The sequence below is a fragment of the Salmo trutta genome, chromosome 13 (assembly GCF_901001165.1).
Source record: "Salmo trutta chromosome 13, fSalTru1.1, whole genome shotgun sequence".
NCBI lineage: Eukaryota > Metazoa > Chordata > Actinopteri > Salmoniformes > Salmonidae > Salmo > Salmo trutta.
The window spans coordinates 66,853,643-66,872,315 of NC_042969.1; the positions used below are offsets into that span (position 1 = coordinate 66,853,643).

Consider the following 18,673-nt stretch of genomic DNA (forward strand, 5'->3'; position numbering starts at 1 on the left):
CAGACAGAAGTGAGATGCTACTACTTCAGGATGCAGACACCGTCTGCATCCTGAAATGATGGCTCTGGCACATAAAGCTCTTTCATCACACCAGAGTAGACAATGAACATGTTTAGATATGAAGCATAATTTATTTTCAATACAAGACAAATTTATGGTATAAATATGTTCTTATTCAGGGGCTAAAAATACAATGTATGACAAACATGTATAGTATCAAATATTTCCTACTGTTAAATAATGTAGGCATTTCTGCAATAAACATGGCCATTATAAGGAGGTAAAATGACATTTATAGTACAGGAGGAAGAATGTCAGGAGCATCTTATGTTTCAGTTTGCTCTAGGGCTGTTCTGGAGTCTCCCTGATCATGCATTGTCTTATTCCTCTTCCTCCTCAGTAGCTCTGTGGATGGAAAAACAAATGTAACATACAGTATTATGCAATTCCAAGAGGAGAAACAGAACTGCAAAGCAGATGTGGTCCTGATGTGTAAAGAATCAATACATAGGCCTATGCAACAGAAGAGTTAGTGTAAAATTACCTCAATCATGTCGTAGATCCAGCCGAGAAACTCGGCCACCTTGGTGTAGACTCCGGGGTGGTTGGGCTCAGCGCAGCCTGTACCCCAGATCACCACGCCCACCAGTCTCCACACGTTGTCAATTTGACAGACTAGCGGACCGCCACTGTCCCCCTGGGCAGAGAACAGGGGCAGATATACATTGCTGTCAATTACACTGGTTACCAGATTACCACACTGACTGTTACGGGTTGAGATATTGTTAAGCCACAGTGATTTAGGGATTATGGGTTGGGATATTGTAGAATACTGAATCCTGAGCTGAATCCTGAGCTGAATCCTGAGCGCCACTGATGGTAGGACCTTGAATAAAGCTGGAGTGCCCTCTCAGGCACATGCCTAATGAGCTTTGTCTTTGATAATTTACAACAGTAAAGGGGGACACCTGGGGGGAAATATTCTCATTATAAAGAACCAATTCTACTTTTGTAAGACAACAACTCTCTGACCTTTGGTAAATCTCTTCATAAAACAAACCACAGGAGGAAGAACTCAGGTATTTTTTATGAACTAACCTGACATGCGTCCACTTTGCCCTCGGTGTATCCAGCACAGAGCATGCGGGGGGTGACCTCTCCATTGTACATGCAGGAACTGTTGCATTTCTTGGTGCTTATCAGTGGAACTGGAGCTTCTTTTAGAGTGGCAGGGATGAGAACTGTCAAAGAAAGTCAAACTAATGTAAATATACCTCTCATTTTTATGATTTAAATGTCTTTGTGCTATGAGGAAACATTTAACCATCGATATAGATACATTACATTTTCCTATTTAAATTATATTATTCATTTAACATAGTTGTACCATCATCTGGTTGAGTGTAGCCCCAGCCAGAGATCCAGCACTGTGTTCCTCCTGGTAGATCATGCTCGTACTGTGGCAGACAGATAGGCCTGATGGTATCTAAAACATTTAATAAAAAATAATATTTGGAATATTAGAAAACAGTGTAGGTCATGTTGAAGTTAATTTCAGTCATATTGGAACATGGTTTGGAGCTGATTGCTGTAATCATATAGTTGAGTTTTCCAGTCAGCCAAGGGAATACGTGGTGTATTCAAAAGTGAAGTAATCAAGTTCCCTGTCACCTGAGAAATTCAGAGGGGTCAGCAGTTTCATCAGAGCAATGTCATTGTCGTGGCTCCTGGGGTTGTATTTCTTGTTGTAAATGATCTTTTCCACTGCGTATCCAGTGTACTGAGCCATTTTAGCTGAACTGCGTGTGACAATACCAGCATAGACCACCCAACTGGACACCTGTGGTAGCCTATAACTGGAATGTTATAAAAGAAATGAAGAAGTGTGCATCGGCTAGATGGCTCTCCAATTCTCAATTGTATAAAGTATTAATTACTTTGTGCAAAAGAAAGTGAGAGCTATTGCTGTCCCTAGTCATCACTACACTGTCTTGAGTCAGTGACCTCTGACCTCTAACCTTTTACCCCGAGGAGTCTTACTTGTGCACACAGTGGGCTGCGGTGACCACCCATTGGCTGGTGATGATGGTGCCTCCACAGGTGTGTCGGTTGCTGTAGTAGAGACTGACTTGCCAGGGCCACCTTCCCAAGGTAGCCTCCACTCCCCCGATTATCCTGGGCAGCTTAGCCCGCGTCCCACACTCTGGTGGGACACAGGCAAAGGAAACAAATATGAAGGCATTTTTACCCAGATCACTTTACATACATTGTATGGAGGTAACTCATCACCCTACTGTACAAAACATTAGGAACACTTTCCTAATATTGAGTTGCACCCCCTTTTGCCCTCAGAACAGCCTCAATATCGGGGCATGGACTCTACAAGGTATCAAAAGCGTTCCATAGGGATGCTGGACCATGTTGACTCCAATGCTTCCCACAGTTGTGTCACGTTGGCTGGATGTCCTTTGGGTGGTGGACCATTCTTCATACACACGGGAAACTGTTGAGCGTGAAAAACCCAGCAGCGTTGCAGTTCTTGACACACTCAAACCGGTGTGCCTGGCACCTGCTACCATACCCCGTTCAAAGGCACTTAAATCTTTTGTTTTGCACATTCACCCTCTGAATGGCACACATAAACAATCCATGTCTCAATTGTCTCAAGGTTTAAAAATAATTATTTAACCTTTCTCCTCCCTTTCATCTACACTGATTGAAGTAGACTTAACAAGTGACATCAATAAGGGATAATAGCTTTCACCTGGATTCACCTGGTCAGTCTGTCATGGAAAGAGAAGGTGTTCCTAATGTTTTGTGCACCTAGTGTATACCACCAATGTGTAGAACTATGAAGTCATGAGTGGTCGTATGAAGGTCATTGGTTCTTACCTGTGTGTGAGATGCATAAATTTACAATGTAATCCACTATTATGTTAGTGTTGTTAGTACCCTGCAGAAACTTACCAAAACATTTCAAAGCTATAACCTTCCCTGTGACGCAACTCCCCCTAAATAAAAACAAATCCATCCATTAAAAAGCTTGATTACTATGTTATAGCACATCTATTTTCTTCTGAATCATTAGGTTATGTATTATATCCTCAGACAGCTGCCGTACCTTAACTGCCATATATTTTCCAGGCTGGTCTTGTGTTCAGATGTGATCTGTATAAAGCCATCAGTGTAGTTAGGTCCGATATCCGTTAAGTTCACCCCTTTTTGCTTAGTCAGTCTGGAAACAAAATTAATCATAGTTATATCTTCTATAAAAGCAGGCAAGATGGGAGAGTGTCTGTTTTAAAAAGTAATGTCTGATCTATGGGGCATCGGGCAAGCCTATAAACGAACATTAAATAATCTAACATTAACTGGGAGCAATCAGCCTTATGGTTAGGTGAATAGCCTTTTATGTTGGCAAGCTGCTGTGGGCTTTATGGTAAGAAAATGGTCTCAGTTGACTAGCCTTAGATATCCCAGCTGGCGGCAGACCAGGGTCCCCAGGGAAGAGTTCCATCTCTCATAGCACACAGGCAGCCAGGTGGGCACCTTCTCTAGCTGGATCTCCAGGAGAGAGTTCTCTGGGCTGATTCTGTAAAACACTGAACCTCATTGATTGAAAAGAATCCCTCCAGAGACCAACTAGATCAACAGTAATGAACTGTTGTCTTGTTTGAGAGGGAAATGTTAAGCAGCTTATATCCAATAACTAATGTAGTCAATATAAACAGATCATTATTTCATGTTTTGATGTCAGTTGATAGACAGTCTCCACTCCTCTCCCCTGACTGTGATCATGTAGAAGTTGTTAAAGAATGTATTAATAAAGATATGTACTATTATAAAGACAATTATAGTTGTAATATAAACACATTTGGTTTATCAAACTACTAGGAAGGTCTTTCTGCCTGACAAAACAAGTGTGTCCCTTGACTTGTTCCACATTTGGTTGTGTTACAGCATGAATTCAAAATCAATTAAATATTAGTTTTTCTCACCCAAATAAACACAATACCCCATAAGGACAAAGTGAAAACATGTTTTTTGAAATGTTAGCAAATTTATTGAAAAAGAAATACAGAAATATCTAATTTTCATAAGCATTCACACCCCTGAGTTAATACTTTGTAGAAGCACCTTTGGCAGCGATTACAGCTGTGAGTCTTTCTGGGCAAGTCTCTAAGAGCTTTCCACACCTGGATTGTGCAATATTTCCACATTATTCTTTTCAAAATTCTTCAAGCTCTGTCAAATTGTTTGTTGATCATTGCTAGAGAGCCATTTTCAGGTCTTGCCATAGATTTTCAAGTAGATTTAAGTCAAAACTGTAACTCAGCCACTCAGGAACATTCATTGTCTTCTTGGTAAGCAACTCCAGTGTAGATGTGGCCTTGTATTTTAGGTTATTGTCCTGATGAAAGGTGAATTCATCTCCCAGTGTCTGGTGGAAAGCAGATTGAACCAGGTTTTCCTCTAGGTTTATTTTTTATCCTGAAAAACTCCCCAGTCCTTAACAATTACAATCATACCCATAACATGATGTAGCCACTACTATGCTTAAAAATATGGATAGTGGCACTCAGTAATGTGTGGTATTGGATTGCCACAAACATAACACTCTGTATTCAGGACAAAAAGTTAATTGCTTTGACACATTTTTTGCAGTATTACTTTAGTGCCTTGTTGCATACAGGTTGCATGTTTTGGAATATTTGTATTCTGTACAGACTTCCATCTTTTCACTGTCAATTAGGTCAGTATTGTGGAGTTACTACAATGTTGTTGATCCATCCTCAGTTTTCTCCTATCACAGCCATTAAACTCTAACTGTTTTAAAGTCACCGTTGGCCTCATGGTGAAATCCCTGAGCAGTTTCCTTCCTCTCCGGCAACTGAGTTAGGAAGGACGTCTGTATCTTTGTAGTGACTGGGTATATTGATACACCATCCAAAGCTGAATTAATAACTTCAACATGCTCAAAGGGATATTCAATGTCTGCTTTTTTATTTTTACCCATCTACCAATAGGTGGCCTTCTTTGTGAAGCACTGGAAAACCTCCCTGGTCTTTGTGGTTGTATCTGTGCTTCAAATTCTCTGCTTGACTGGGGGACCTTACAGACAATTGTATTACATGTGAGGTACAGAGATAAGGTGGTCATTCAAAATCATGTTAAACACTATTACTGCACACGGAGTGAGTCCATGCAACTTATTAAGTGACTTGTTAAGCACATTTTTACTCCTGAACGTATTTAGGCTTGCCATAACAAAGGGGTTGAATACGTATTGACTCAAAACATTTCAGCTCTCATTTCTAATTAATTTGTAAACATTTCTAAAAACATAATTCCACTTTGACATTATGGGATATTGTGCGTAGGACAGTGACTAAAACATCTAAATTTAATACATTTTAAATTCAGGCTGTAACACAACATGTGGGAAAAGTCAAGGGGTGTGAATACTGAAAGCACTGTATACCCTATATAGTGCACTACTTTTGACTGGCGCCTATGGGGAATAAGGTGCTATTTGGGACGTAGCCAATCACACAGACAAGATGACAGTCTCTGTGGTGAGTGACGGGCTGAGAGGCACAGACCTTTCCTGGGGTCAGCCACAGAGATGTCCTCGGTCACATTACAGAAGGACGTCTCCTTGGTGTCCCCTAGCCCTGCTGGACTCTGGGAAGAGGTAGGCCGCAACAACAACCTGACTGTAGGAGGAAAAACAACAACGTGCAGAGTGAATTATAGGTGCAGTGGATGTGAAACAGATGTTCTTAATCTAGCTCTGTCATTGTGTGAGACATTATTATCATGCATAGTTAATCAGCTGTAACAGTCTCATTGTAAAACATTCAAAAACAGTGTTCTATATTCTGACATGTGGGGTTATTTCTGTTTGTTATCCACCACAGCAAGGAATCTGTGCCCCACGAACACTAGAACATTGAACATGTCATCATTTTCTTCATACTCCATGATTTGACACTTGCAGGATGTCTCACCTAGGAACCACACTCCGACTGCTAAGCCTCCCAGAAGTCCTACTCCACACACAGCAACCAGTACTCTCACCAGTCTATGGGCTGACACTGGAGCACAGCTGAATTAGACACTGATAAGAGATTAACTGCTTGGGTATACTGATAAAAGGCATGCTAGCTGTCTGTCACACTGACATAGAGTGGAAGAGATAGCGACACAGCATGTAACAGCCATTACAGTCTACAACGTCCACACAACTAAGGATGTGAACAAAGCATACCACATGCAGGGAACAGGTGACAAAGATGAATGCTGAACATTTCACAGGCAGTGTCATAATCAACTGACTCATATAAAGTCTGCATGGCAGCTGTGAGGGGTAGCTGTATACTGTACTACAGTTTGTGAAAAGGATAGCTAAAGCACTGAGGCTAGCTGGACTTGGCTTTAACTTAAGACAATGAGACACTAAAGTACTAAAGCTTAATGCTGCTATATACTCTAATTAGATAAGACTTTATGTAACAAGCCTTGTTTGTGCACTAATTGGATAATGTCGTCTATTAATCATAGCCTGTGGTTTGCCTGGGTGGTGCTCTATTAAACAGTGCCCCACCCAGGCATTGCCTTACCGTGGTTTGTAGAATGGATTCCTCTCAGCCAGGCATGGCAGCTCTGACTCTGAGCTCCTTGGGGCCCACCCACTCCTGTCTTCTCTGGGTGAAAAGGATGACTGACAGCCACAGGATTCTCAATCACAGATAATATATCTCCATCAAGATTCTGCAACATATGCAATGAATACAACACACACACACTATTTATATCAGTCTTCTGGGACACTGGATATGAACATAAGCTATTCTTCCTGGCTGACTACCCCTCCTCTTCTACACACACAGAAGCCTTATTCATCCCCTTAATCAAACAGATTTAATTAGGATGACTGTGAAACCCAGAGATCTCAGGAGGGTTTTGTCCAGGTGTATGGAATTTGAATGGCAGGTGTGTAAAGGTGCGTAGATAATGTCACAGGTGTCCAGGTGTGTGAACTGAAGCACAATGTATCATTCATAGCCAAACATGAGAATCCCAGCCAACACATCATACTTGTGCTGCAGACATATGGATTTAGTCTACACAGAACCAGACCTATGCAGCAGGTATTTCACATGCAGGTGAATCAGACTACTTACATTTGTTTTCTATTGCAAGACATACACTTTTTTTAAATGTTAGAGTTTAATACTACAGGGTATTTCTAGCCCATGCAGTGAGATATTGTGGGAAAATAGGATGGCATTATATATTTACAAATCCTCTCTAAAAACCATCTGCTTCAACATGATGCTTAAACATTGTAATAACCCCTAGAATCAACAGCAGTATGTTAACCCAAAGCATGCACTGAATGCATATTTCCCTTTAAGTTATCCTCTAGCAGATAATACATTACATTAGTAAGAAGTACACAATATACATGTACTTGAAAAACATTATGATGATTGCCATTAGATTCTTAAAAACCCTGAACAAATCCATTAAATCGTTATAGTTGTTGTTACACAACATGCACAACAGCTAGTACATGTACAGTAAATAGACAGGCATTATGAAAACATCTGTTGTCAGTGATGTTGAGGGAGTCAATAGCCGAAAGACAGAGGGCGTCAGGGGAAGTGAGAGCAACAGAGAAGGTATCAAGGTGATGTTGAAAGTAAATAGCCTGGAGTCTTACCATGTTTTCCTTGTATGTTATGTTGTCTAGAGGAGAGTGTGGCACTGGGCTCTTCAGCGCTCATCTGTAGGCCTGTGTTAGGTTAGAGACAGAGATGCGCTCTGCTCACAGCTGGTTGACCATTTGCCATTTCACAGAATGCAACTCTGGATTTTCCCTTCACAAAGAGACAATGAGGTCAGCAGTGGTGCTGTGCTGCTGAATGAAAGTGTTGTTTTGCCAAGGGGGTCATGGGGCCTATGGAGGCAGGCTCAACCAGTTCTTTGTAGGGGGGAACATCTCCAGGGATACCTCCCCAAGCCACTGATAAGGCAGGGGGGGGTATCTTACCTGTGCCAACAGAGCATCCACTTGGCAGACAGAACATTATTTGCTGAAAATTGTAGCTTCATGAGCAAAGGTCATAATATTACGTCCTCATATCACATCAATCCCGGTCAGACTCATTTTGAATCCAAAGGTATCACATCTCTCAGCAGGCCGCTCAAGAACAAAATGAACACTGTTCTGCCTGCTGGTGAGGTGACGGATGTTCACTCTCTCAAAATAAAAACATTTATGCATTTGTCCAGTTTTTGTTATCAATTATTATGAATTATTTATTTCTGGATACCCGTTACAATATATACAATTTACCCTGCATCAGATGCAGGTACAAAAATAACCAATCAACCAACCATTTTTTGAGTGAATCATATTTTATTTTACAAGGATATGAAAATAAATGTGTTCATTAAAATATGATAAAATCAGGACTTTTTCATCTGTTTACAGGTAAAGTATGTGTAAGAAGTATTTTTTTTTAAGTGTCTCTTCTACGTTACCACCAAGCTTAATTAACCCAGTCTCACCTATTTAAGTTGAGAACATCAAGGTGTTTCTAAATATTTGAATTTATCTGCCAGCTAGAATTCCAGCCAGCAGAATGTACCTTTGATATGCAGTATCGCCTATGGACGTTATATGGGATTAGGCCCAGAGAGAGCCAGGTGAGGAGGATAACTGCCAGGAAAAACATTCCGTACACCCGGACTGTCCAGGCAGCATCCCGGAAACGGCCTTCATCTCTTTGGCTCATCTGACTACTGTCAGATGAAATGATGTACAAGTCAAACCCACTCTAATAAGTCTGTCTGTCTGTCTTTCTGCCTGTCTGTCTGAACACTGTGACCTGAGGTGGACGTGGCAGACTAATACTGTGTTCTGACACACAGACTAGGAATGAGCAGTGGTTGTCACGTCCTGACCAGTAAAGAGGTTATTTTGTTATTATAGTATGGTCAGGGCGTGGCAGGGGGGTGTTTGTTTTGTGTGTTTTGGGATTGATCTATGTTATCTATTTCTATGTTTTCCTTTCTAGTTCTTCAATTTCTATGTTGTGTATGTTTGGGTTGATCTCTAATTGGAGGCAGCTGATCCTTGTTGCCTCTGATTAGAGATCATATTTAAGTAGGGTTTTTTCTTCATGGATTTTGTGGGTAGTTGTTTCCTTGTATAGTCAGTGCACCTTATGGGACTGTTTTTCGTCGTTTGTTTTTGTATAAGTATTTTTTTCCCTTCTAATAAAAGAAGATGAGCATTCTAACCGCTGCATATTGGTCCAATGATTTCACCTCTTCAGACGACGAAGAATGTGACAGTGGTTTACAATTTATATTTACAAAACAAATATATGGTGGATTGGAAATGATGCAGACAATTACATAGATTGTGGCTTCCATCAATCTCCAATGCTGAAGCTTATCTACCGTGTACATTTTTTTTTTTTTAAATGAGTCTAGCATGGTATGTGAATGAGATATCCCAATTGCTGGTGACGAGACAGTAATACTGACATTTATTTGTCTTGTCATGTGCGATTGTCCTTTCGGTCTTCCATTTCTCAAATTGGTACCCCACAATACAATCATTAAATGACACTCATCATTTAGATCTTAATTGGGAGAGCTTGGTGTATGGGCAGTGATACCTTCGTTATTCCTCGCATACTGTAAGGAGACCACTAAGAACTCATTCAATCAGCATAATTGTAACTGTATATCACAAGTGTTTGCCTAGCACAAGGCATGCTGTGCTCACTGCTCACATATACAAATGTAAGTATTCAGAATGTTTGATAAATGAGATGTATAAATGGCAGCTTTAGATATTGGTCATCATTCATTTATTCACATTGTATAAACATTCTGGAGTATATGTACAGTGTGTCTTAATTTCATCACTTTTAACCCCTCTATGCCGACTTGTCAAACGCCCATATTTATATAAAGAACTAATTCGTACTAAGTTTCCTAGTTACTGTGCCATTGTTATTAGTGACTGAGTTGCACAGAAACATTTGATCAGATAAATACTGGTAATGTACTTTCCTTGTAGACATGTTGGAGGGGACAGAGTCTGTGTCGTGTCCAGGAGATCTCTTATGTCTTTGTCTCACTGCCATCTTTGTCACTGTGTGTGGCAGTCTGGACCTTATAGGTTTTATCAGAAGTCTTGTGATTGGACCACATCCCCCTCTCATCTAGTGGATGGAATGCCTTAAAGCGCTGTCCCTAAGGAATATCATATTCAGTGTAGGAGGTCCTCACATGGAAGGCTGTGCCTGAGAAAAATACATATTTACAGTCAAGTTAATCTAAAATGAAATGATATACATCTGCTGTCCGGACCAGGTATTAAGGATACTGTAGGTCCCTTTCAATTTAGCTATATTCATGTTTTGATAATGATAACATATAAATAATGTGTCCTTTTTGCACTGATTGAAATATCTGAAACATTTATTTTATTCCAACTCCACATTTCCTCACCTCTCAGTACAAACCTGCGTCTTGCATGGCTCCGTCCACCATGACCACGGTTTTCAAAGGTCTCCCACTTTAAAGAGTCAGTGCTGATGCCCCAGAGAGGACTGTGTTCATCAATTACATGCTCCATGGTTTGGGGCTCCACTGTGAACAACCGGGCTCCATCCCCAGAGTCAGCTCTCTCTGCTCCAAAAGGATGAACTCTCCCTCTTTGGTATGGTGAGATTTGATCAGCTTGGCTCTAATCTCTGCCACCAGCATATGTGTCTCTTTCAAAGTCCTGACGTTGAACATCAGGCACAGACTCTCATCCCTCTCAGACCACACAGGGCTGATTGAACAACAAAGTGGGCAGCCTCCTCTTAGGCTTGGCTAGCTTAGCCAGGATGCAGCCCAGCATCAGGGCGTCTAACACTGATTCAATGATGGACTGTGCCATCATGAGAACCAGCCCGTCCATGCTGTTGACTGAGGCCTCTCTAGAGCCGTAGCCATTGATGATTTGGCTGTCCATGGAGATAGAGAGGGCCGAATGGAAACTGTCCAGCTTCTCAAAGCATGGCTGCCATTGCGGGTTTGGATGTGGAACACATACAAACACTTCCAGGCATCCAGGAAGTAGGGCTCTGCGAAGGCTGTCAAGGTGACAATGTAGCACAGGGTGAAGACAAACAGGATCCAGCTGTACTTCAGATCCACCAGGGTGCCGATCAGGTCACACATCTTGTTCTTGGAGCTGTATGACGAGCCGCGACACATGCCATCCTTGGTGAAGTAGCGATATTGCTGGCGACCATTAGAACTGGAACTCTTGTGGCTTATGTCTCCTGTACTCTTGGAAGAAGAAGATGTGGCCTTGTTCTGTGTTTTCTTCCCTTTATCAGGTTTACTAGAGCCTTTCTCAACCCAGGAGCTTGTATCATAACTAGAGCAGCTCCCAGCACTCCTGGTCTACCTTGCTTTGTGCTGTGATTGGATGATCCTCTGACTGACCGGTGTCTGGTGTTGGCCCGGGGCTGCCCCATGCCTTGCTTTAGTCTCGGAGAGAAATGCAGCCTTGGATGGCAAACAGGCATGGTGACATACTGACCTCTACTGGTGGCCCTGGAGATTTTCTTGGGATCAGCTAAAGATACTCTCGTATCCACCTGCAATCAAGACATCAAGACAGTAAGGTGTCATCTGAAATCTAACAGTGAAGATGTTGATAACAATATAATAATAAACCAGTCATCTTTGCAGTGAATATTGAGACGTTATACTGACCCTTCTCAGGTATGGCCTGTATGGGTTATATGGGTTGTGTCGAAGTGAAGCTCTGGGTTTGATGTTCTTCCTGGGGTACGGGGAGGTCCGTAGTTGCCATAGTCCCTATAGAGAGCACAGCTGTTGGAGATCACCGAGGAGAGCATGGATGGAATCCCTCTCTGTGGAACATGACCAGTCACCAACACCTGAGATACAGGGAAAGAAACCGAGACGTACCGACAGGAGTGTCCACCGAATATGCTGTCAAGAAGACAGTTTATCACCTGTGCAGGTCAAACAATCCTGTTTGTATCCAGTCTGAGAACATAGAGCTACAGGTGACATGTCCTTGTTTGTGTCTTTGTTGTAAAGACTAATGATGGAGTGGCTGGATAGTGTGTAATCCAGATGGTGTGTAATGTGGTTTGCTTTAACTGTCCACCATGCTCACACTAATTAAACAGCGGGGATTACATTAGCACCAGCTCTTAATCAATCTGCTCGTCTACAGAGCATGACCATGGATTTCAGGAGATTATAGAGGAGATCATCTTTTTTGCACATGTGTAACTAAATTTAGCCCACCTTCTATCTTTTCAAAATGGCTCCATTACATTTGGTGGATCTCATGCTCATCAACTACATAAACAGGACAGGACAGTTCTGTGTCACCACAGTTGTAATACACTAGTTGGCTATTCCATCATTGCAAACAAAGTAGGAGCTTTTTTACTACATCAAAGTCATTGTGTGTTGTCACTATGCTCTGCTGGTGGATAAACTGTTTTCAGCATATCCCCTCTAGGTAACTAACTCACTGAATCGAAAAAAACACAATAAAAATGGAAACACAGCATTGCTATGGTCAATACCAAAACATCCCAAACCCACAAATAAACATACAAACAAGTACACATAAACAAAGGTAGTACCTGTGGTGAAGAATTCCCTCTTGTTATTGACTGGATGCAGTTACTCTATGGCTGCCATTCTGCTTAGTGTTGGACACAACAATGTGTGGGGTAGAGCAGAGGGAGAGAGGGCAGAGAGGCAGCGACTTATCCCTTCCCTCATCTGTAGCAGCTAGTCAAACCCACCCAGCTGTTAGTCTGGCATCGTGCCACTAAGGGTCACCAAACCGCCTGTCATGACTTCAGCTGCATGCTACAGTGAGACAGGAAAACACAACCGTTTCTTACTGACATGTTTATTTTTGCTATTTTATTTTGAAAGGTGCAAATAAAATGTATTATTATTAACACAACCTTCGTGGATTGTTTTGTATTTTATTAGGATCCCCATTAGCTGTTGTTTGTGGTCCACACAAAACATGACACAATACAGAACAATAATAGACAAGAACAGCTCAAGAACTACATACAATTAGCATTTAGATCTTTTATAACATCTTCAAACATGGAACATATTCCTGTAGTGCATGTGAATAGTATGCACAAAAACCAGACAGTAAGAACTCACTTTACTTGACTGATGACGCAATAAAGACCTGCATTGTAAAATTGTTTCTATTTTATTCTTTTTTCATCATGCCACAGAACACTGATGCGTAAAAAGAGCTGTGCCTGAATCCACACTGAGAAAACACTTGCACACACAGTGTTACAAAGCTGTAATGCAAAAGGATTTAACACACGTGGCAAGAAGAACAACCCTGATTGGACACCAGGACAAGCACTGACTGAACTGGTGCTGAGGTAGACAAACATTTACATAATATCTACCTAAATGATGATCATCACATCCTGCTAGTACACATACCAAATAAAACTACTTCTGCTTTGTTACAACATAGAACGATCAAAGAAAAACCTTTTTTGAAAGAGCTTTGTTAGTTTTGGTCCACCACAAAAATCCTAAGATCCTTATAGTGCATGTGTATGTAGAATAGAATAGCAGTAGAGTGAAGATGAGTCGGTGCTTTTAATTGTTTTCATGGCATTGAGTGTTGGCTTTTTGTTCTAGAAGGCCATAGTGTTAGATAGACCCATATATGCTGAACATCTAGCTTTATAAAGGTTATTAACAATACCACTATGTATTCTGTGCATTTTATCCCCATTTGACATGACAGAACATTTTGAAAGAAAATCTCAGTCGTAAACTTTGCTTTGAGGCTTGAGGTGCCTGGGGCATAATAACATAGTCATTAGAACAAGTATCTTGTTTCAAATTACAATGTTTAGACAATCGGGTCTACTATGGCATGGCAGTGAAAATCAGTTCTTCACCAACAATAAACAAACACCCAGGAACAACAACGGTCAATACAACAAACATATACTGTATTCATGTATTCAGCACATCTATTCTCCATTTATAAAAGAGGCACAGGGAGGGCTCTTACTAAAATCAGACTCCAGAGACTTACAAAACACACAAGAAAAGATGTTTCTGAAATCAAAACAAATGTAAACAAATTGCAGATCACTGTAATACAAAAATACAACATTTTAAAGTCAGAGAAGCCCTCTTTTGGCTCTCGTCTAGGAATAAGATACAATTACCTTTACAGCAACAGACATCACAACTGACGATAACCTGCTTTTAGTGATTCAACTTTTCACGTTTAGTAAAAAAGACAACACTTTTACTCACATGTTCTTTCTTTTCATCACTTAGAAAATGTTTTAATTCTGTGATTTAACAGACTGCTATAATTCTACTGATAAAAAAATTCACACAAAAGTCACTTTGAAGACTTTCAAATCTTTTTTTCTACCCAACAGGCAACCGTCCAAATCAATTCCATTGATTAATTCTCAGAACATTTTAAGCCGCTTCACCAATATAAAAGGACATTTGAAGGTAAAGCTACAGACGATGGACGAAAACACAATGAAAAACACCAGTTCTAAGATGTGCTATTGCCTCTGTGTAAAAGTTGAAGATCGAAGAGTTAGCGCTTATTCTAATATCAAAATAAACGGCCTTGAGGTTGGGTAAAAATAACCAACACCTATTTGGTAACAAAATCGATGCATGACATAAATAGCAAAACCTGTTACACCTTAATGCTTGTCAATCAGCATGAGCAGATAGACTAACTGACAGGTAGGGAAAATTATATGCGTAATATGCGCACTGGAAAAATAAGACAAATTAAATCAAGCTTATGGAGACCATTCAAGTAAATCATGCAAAAAACAAACACCCCAAAAAATCAATAACAGGAAATGTGACAGGAAATAATAACCCAGGAAATGTTTGTTTGTCTCAACCAATCTACGTAGTAAGGGTGGCAATAGTACTGCAATTCGACCAGAGAAGTTTGGTTCTATGTCTCACAATCAGAGTCACAGCAGATAGAACTCAATATCCTTTCTAGTGCAACACTTTCACTGCTGTGGTAACCTGACTAGTAGTCCTTCAGCCTTCAACACATATGGAGGTTTAATGTAATGACAGATCACTGTGGCAATTCGTGATAAAAACAATCAAACCACAGAAATTATCAACTTACTTTTCTTTTGAGGAAAGAATAAGATGAAAAACCTGCCCACACATAGGATAGTGTGTCTTAGTGTCTAAGTCCTACTCAGACGTAGCATACGTACAGGTAGGTCTTCTCTATCCTCCAGTCCACGGGCACATCCTCGGGTCTGTGGCTCTTCATGTGTTTCTGCATGGCTGCCAGGCTGGGGCAGAAGTCCTGGCAGATGGTACACTGGTAGGGCGACGCTCCGTTGTGGGTGCGCAGGTGCTTGATCATGGCAGAGTAGTCCCTGGATCGCTGGTGACAGATCTTGCACTCAAATGGCTTCTCACCTATAGAAATACAACGGCATACTCGTGAAACCTTTCCTCGACTATGTGCTAAAACCAGTGGTACTATCTGACACACATTGGTTTGACCTGTGTGTATGCTGTTATTAACACAAAACAATCTGACGTGGGAGTGTGTTTTTATTACGACCACACACTGCTCTCTAACCTGTGTGTACGCGGTAGTGGGTCTCCAGCTGGTGCTTGAGGCTGAACCTTTTGCCACAGCCGTTACACTCGTAAGGCTTCTCTCCTGTGTGGATGCGTTTGTGTCCCCTCAGCATGCCATCGTCCCGGAAACAGCTCCCACAGAACTCACACTCAAACGGGTGGTCACCTGGAAACAGGTTAGACACAGGTTGGGTAAAGGTTGGATACACGTTATTACAGGTGTCATAATGCTTAACAGTAGCAAACGGTTCAGGTAGGCCTCAGCTCTTCAGCAAATGGTATCAAAAGGGTTACTTTATCGTGACTACTACTTATTAATGTAGTTGTACAGGACAATAAAAACAGAACCTTTTGCATATCAGGCTGGAAAAAAGAATGTGCTTTCAGATATACAGGTCTCACATTATTATATACAGTATATTATATTATTATTATATACAGTATATTATTATTATATACAGTATATTATTGTCACGGCTGTCGAAAGGAGCGGACCAAAGTGCAGCGTGGTTGTAGTTCCACATTTTATTAAGTCCGTGAAACTTTGCAAAACAATAACTGAATTGACAAAAACAACAAACCGTGACGCAGAGAGAAACAAACACTATTCAAAATATAATCACCCACAAAACCCAGGCAGAAAAACCCCTACTTAAATATGATCTCCAATTAGAGGACACGAGGACCAGCTGCCTCCAATTGGAGATAACCCCCCCCCAAAAAAAACATAGAAGTACAACAACATAACTTAGTACTTGGTGGCAAAACCCTTGTTGGCAACCACAGAGGTCAGACGTTTCTTGTAGTTGGCCACTAGGTTTGCACACATCTCAGGAGGGATTTTGTCCCACTCTTTGCAGATCTTCTCCAAGTCATTAAGGTTTCGAGACTGGGCGTTTGGCAACTCAAACCTTCAGCTCCCTCCACAGATTTTCTATGGGATTAAGGTCTGGAGACTGGCTAGGCCACTCCAGGACCTTAATGTGCTTCTTCTTGAGGCACTCCTTTGTTGCCTTGGCCGTGTATTTTGGATCATTGTCATGCTGGAATACACATCCATGACCCATTTTCAATGCCCTGGCTGAGGGAAGGAGGTTTTCACCCAAGATTTGACGGTACATGGCCCCGTCCATCGTCCCTTTGATGCGGTGAAGTTGTCCTGTCCTCTTAGCAGAAAAACACCCCCAAAGGATAATGTTTCCACCTCCATGTTTGACGGCGGAGATGGTGTTCTTGGGGTCATAGGCAGCATTCCTCCTCCTCCGAACACGGCGAGTTGAGTTGATGTCAAAGAGCTCCATTTTGGTCTCATCTGACCACAACACTTTCACCAGTTGTCCTCTGAGTCATTCAGATGTTCATTGGCAGACTTCAGACGGGCCTGTATATGTATTCTTGAGCAGGGGGACCTTGCAGGCGCTTAAGGATTTCAGTCCTTCACGGCATAGTGTTGTACCAATTGTTTTCTTGGTGACTATGGTCCCAGATGCCTTGAGATCATTGACAAGATCCTCCCGTGTAGTTCTGGGCTGATTCCTCATGATCATTGCAACTCCACAAGCTGAGATCTTGCATGGAGCCCCAGGCCGAGGGATATTGACAGTTCTTTTGTGTTTCTTCCATTTGCGAATAATCGCACCAAATGTTGTCACCTTCTTACCAAGCTGCTTGGCGATGGTCTTGTAGCCCATTCCAGCCTTGTGTAGGTCTACAATCTTGTCCCTGATATCCTTGGAGAGCTGTTTGGTCTTGGCCATGGTGGAGAATTTGTAATCTGATTGATTGATTGCTTCTGCTCCCAGGTGTCTTTTTTACAGGTAACAAGCTGCGGTTAGGAGCACTCCCTTTAAGAGTGTGCTCCTAATCTCAGCTCGTTACCTGTATAAAAGACACCTGGGAGCCAGAAATCTTTCTGATTGAGAGGGGGTCAAATACTTATTTCCCTCATTAAAATGCAAATCAATTTATAAAATTTTTGACATGCGTTTTTCTGGATATTTTTGTTGTCATTCTGTCTCTTACTGTTCAAATAAACCTACCATTCAAATTATAGACTGATCCTTTCTTTGTCAGTGGGCAAACGTACAAAATCAGCAGGGGATCAAATACTTTTTCCCCCCAATGTAACCTCCAGCAGAGGAGGCGGCTCCGGTTCGGGGCATACTCCCCGCTCCACCTGCTGATCCTTCTGCTTTATTACCACCTGACCATGGATCGTCGTCGAAAGAACCGGACTGTAGATCATTGCTGGAGGTTCTGGGCTGCAGGCTGCCGCTGGAGGCTCTGGGCTGCAAGCCGCCGCTGGAGGTTTCGTACTGGGGAGCGTCGCTGGAGGCTCCGGACTGGGGAGCGTCGTGCCATGGATCATCACTACAGGTTCCACGCCATGGATCATGACTGGAGGCTTCGTGCCATGGATCATCACTGGAGGCTTCAGACCATAGATCATCACAGGAGGCTTCTTTCGTGGAGCTGGAATAGGTCTCACCGGACTAGAGAACGTCGCTGAGAGTTCTGGACTAGGGAACGTCACTGGAGGCCCGGTGTGCGGAATAGGCACAGGGTATACTGGGCCGTGGAGGTGCACTGGAGGTCTGGAGCTTATGGCTGGCACAACCTGTCCTGGCTGGATAACCTCCGTAGCCCGACAAGCGCGAGGCGTTGTGACAGGTCGCACAGGTTTGTGTTGGTGAACTGGGGTTACTGTGCGTAGAGCTGGCGCAGGATAACCTGGGCCGAGAAGACGCACCGGAGACCAGGAACGCTGAGCAGGCATACTCCTTCCTGGCTGAATGCCAACTCTAGCACGGCACCTGTGAGGAGCTTGCACCGAGCGCACCGGGCTATAGCTGCGCACTGGCGACACAGTGCGTATCTCAGCATAACATGGTGCTTGCTCGATCACTCGCCCCCCACAGTAAGCACGGGGAGTTGG

General features: G+C 42.1%; 2 protein-coding genes across 5 annotated transcripts in view; both read right to left on the minus strand.

The window, feature by feature from the left end:
• Positions 1-107: 107 nt before the first annotated feature.
• Positions 108-8,327, minus strand: LOC115206372 (transmembrane protease serine 5-like). 2 transcript variants are annotated; one of them, XM_029773231.1, is made up of 13 exons: positions 7,730-8,327; positions 6,624-6,774; positions 6,012-6,098; positions 5,604-5,717; positions 3,467-3,602; positions 3,122-3,235; positions 2,968-3,011; positions 2,041-2,203; positions 1,672-1,856; positions 1,388-1,486; positions 1,099-1,241; positions 545-697; positions 108-405 (listed from the first exon to the last, which is right to left on the minus strand). In XM_029773231.1, exons 1-13 carry the CDS (start codon positions 7,730-7,732, stop codon positions 397-399), a joined length of 1,401 nt encoding a protein of 466 aa, XP_029629091.1. In that variant the 5' UTR covers positions 7,733-8,327; the 3' UTR covers positions 108-396. The 2 variants fall into 2 exon arrangements, with proteins under 2 accessions (XP_029629091.1, XP_029629092.1); XM_029773232.1 differs by lacking the exon at positions 6,012-6,098.
• A 1,542-nt stretch (positions 8,328-9,869) lies between these two features.
• LOC115206371 (zinc finger and BTB domain-containing protein 16-A) overlaps positions 9,870-18,673 on the minus strand; it is a 78,989-nt gene continuing 70,185 nt past the window's right edge. The window contains exons 6-11 of one of the 3 annotated variants that reach the window (XR_003880787.1): positions 15,737-15,904; positions 15,360-15,570; positions 12,717-12,948; positions 11,803-11,990; positions 10,540-11,684; positions 9,870-10,331 (exon numbers count right to left, since the gene is read on the minus strand). Coding sequence is in view for 2 of the 3 variants with exons in the window: in XM_029773230.1 (XP_029629090.1) it covers positions 12,930-12,948; positions 15,360-15,570; positions 15,737-15,904 (398 nt within the window). In the remaining variant the exon portion in view is untranslated. Of the gene's footprint in view, positions 10,332-10,539; positions 11,685-11,802; positions 11,991-12,336; positions 12,949-13,170; positions 15,571-15,736; positions 15,905-18,673 lie in introns of those variants that run through there. The other 2 variants (XM_029773230.1, XM_029773229.1) reach the window with 2 other exon arrangements.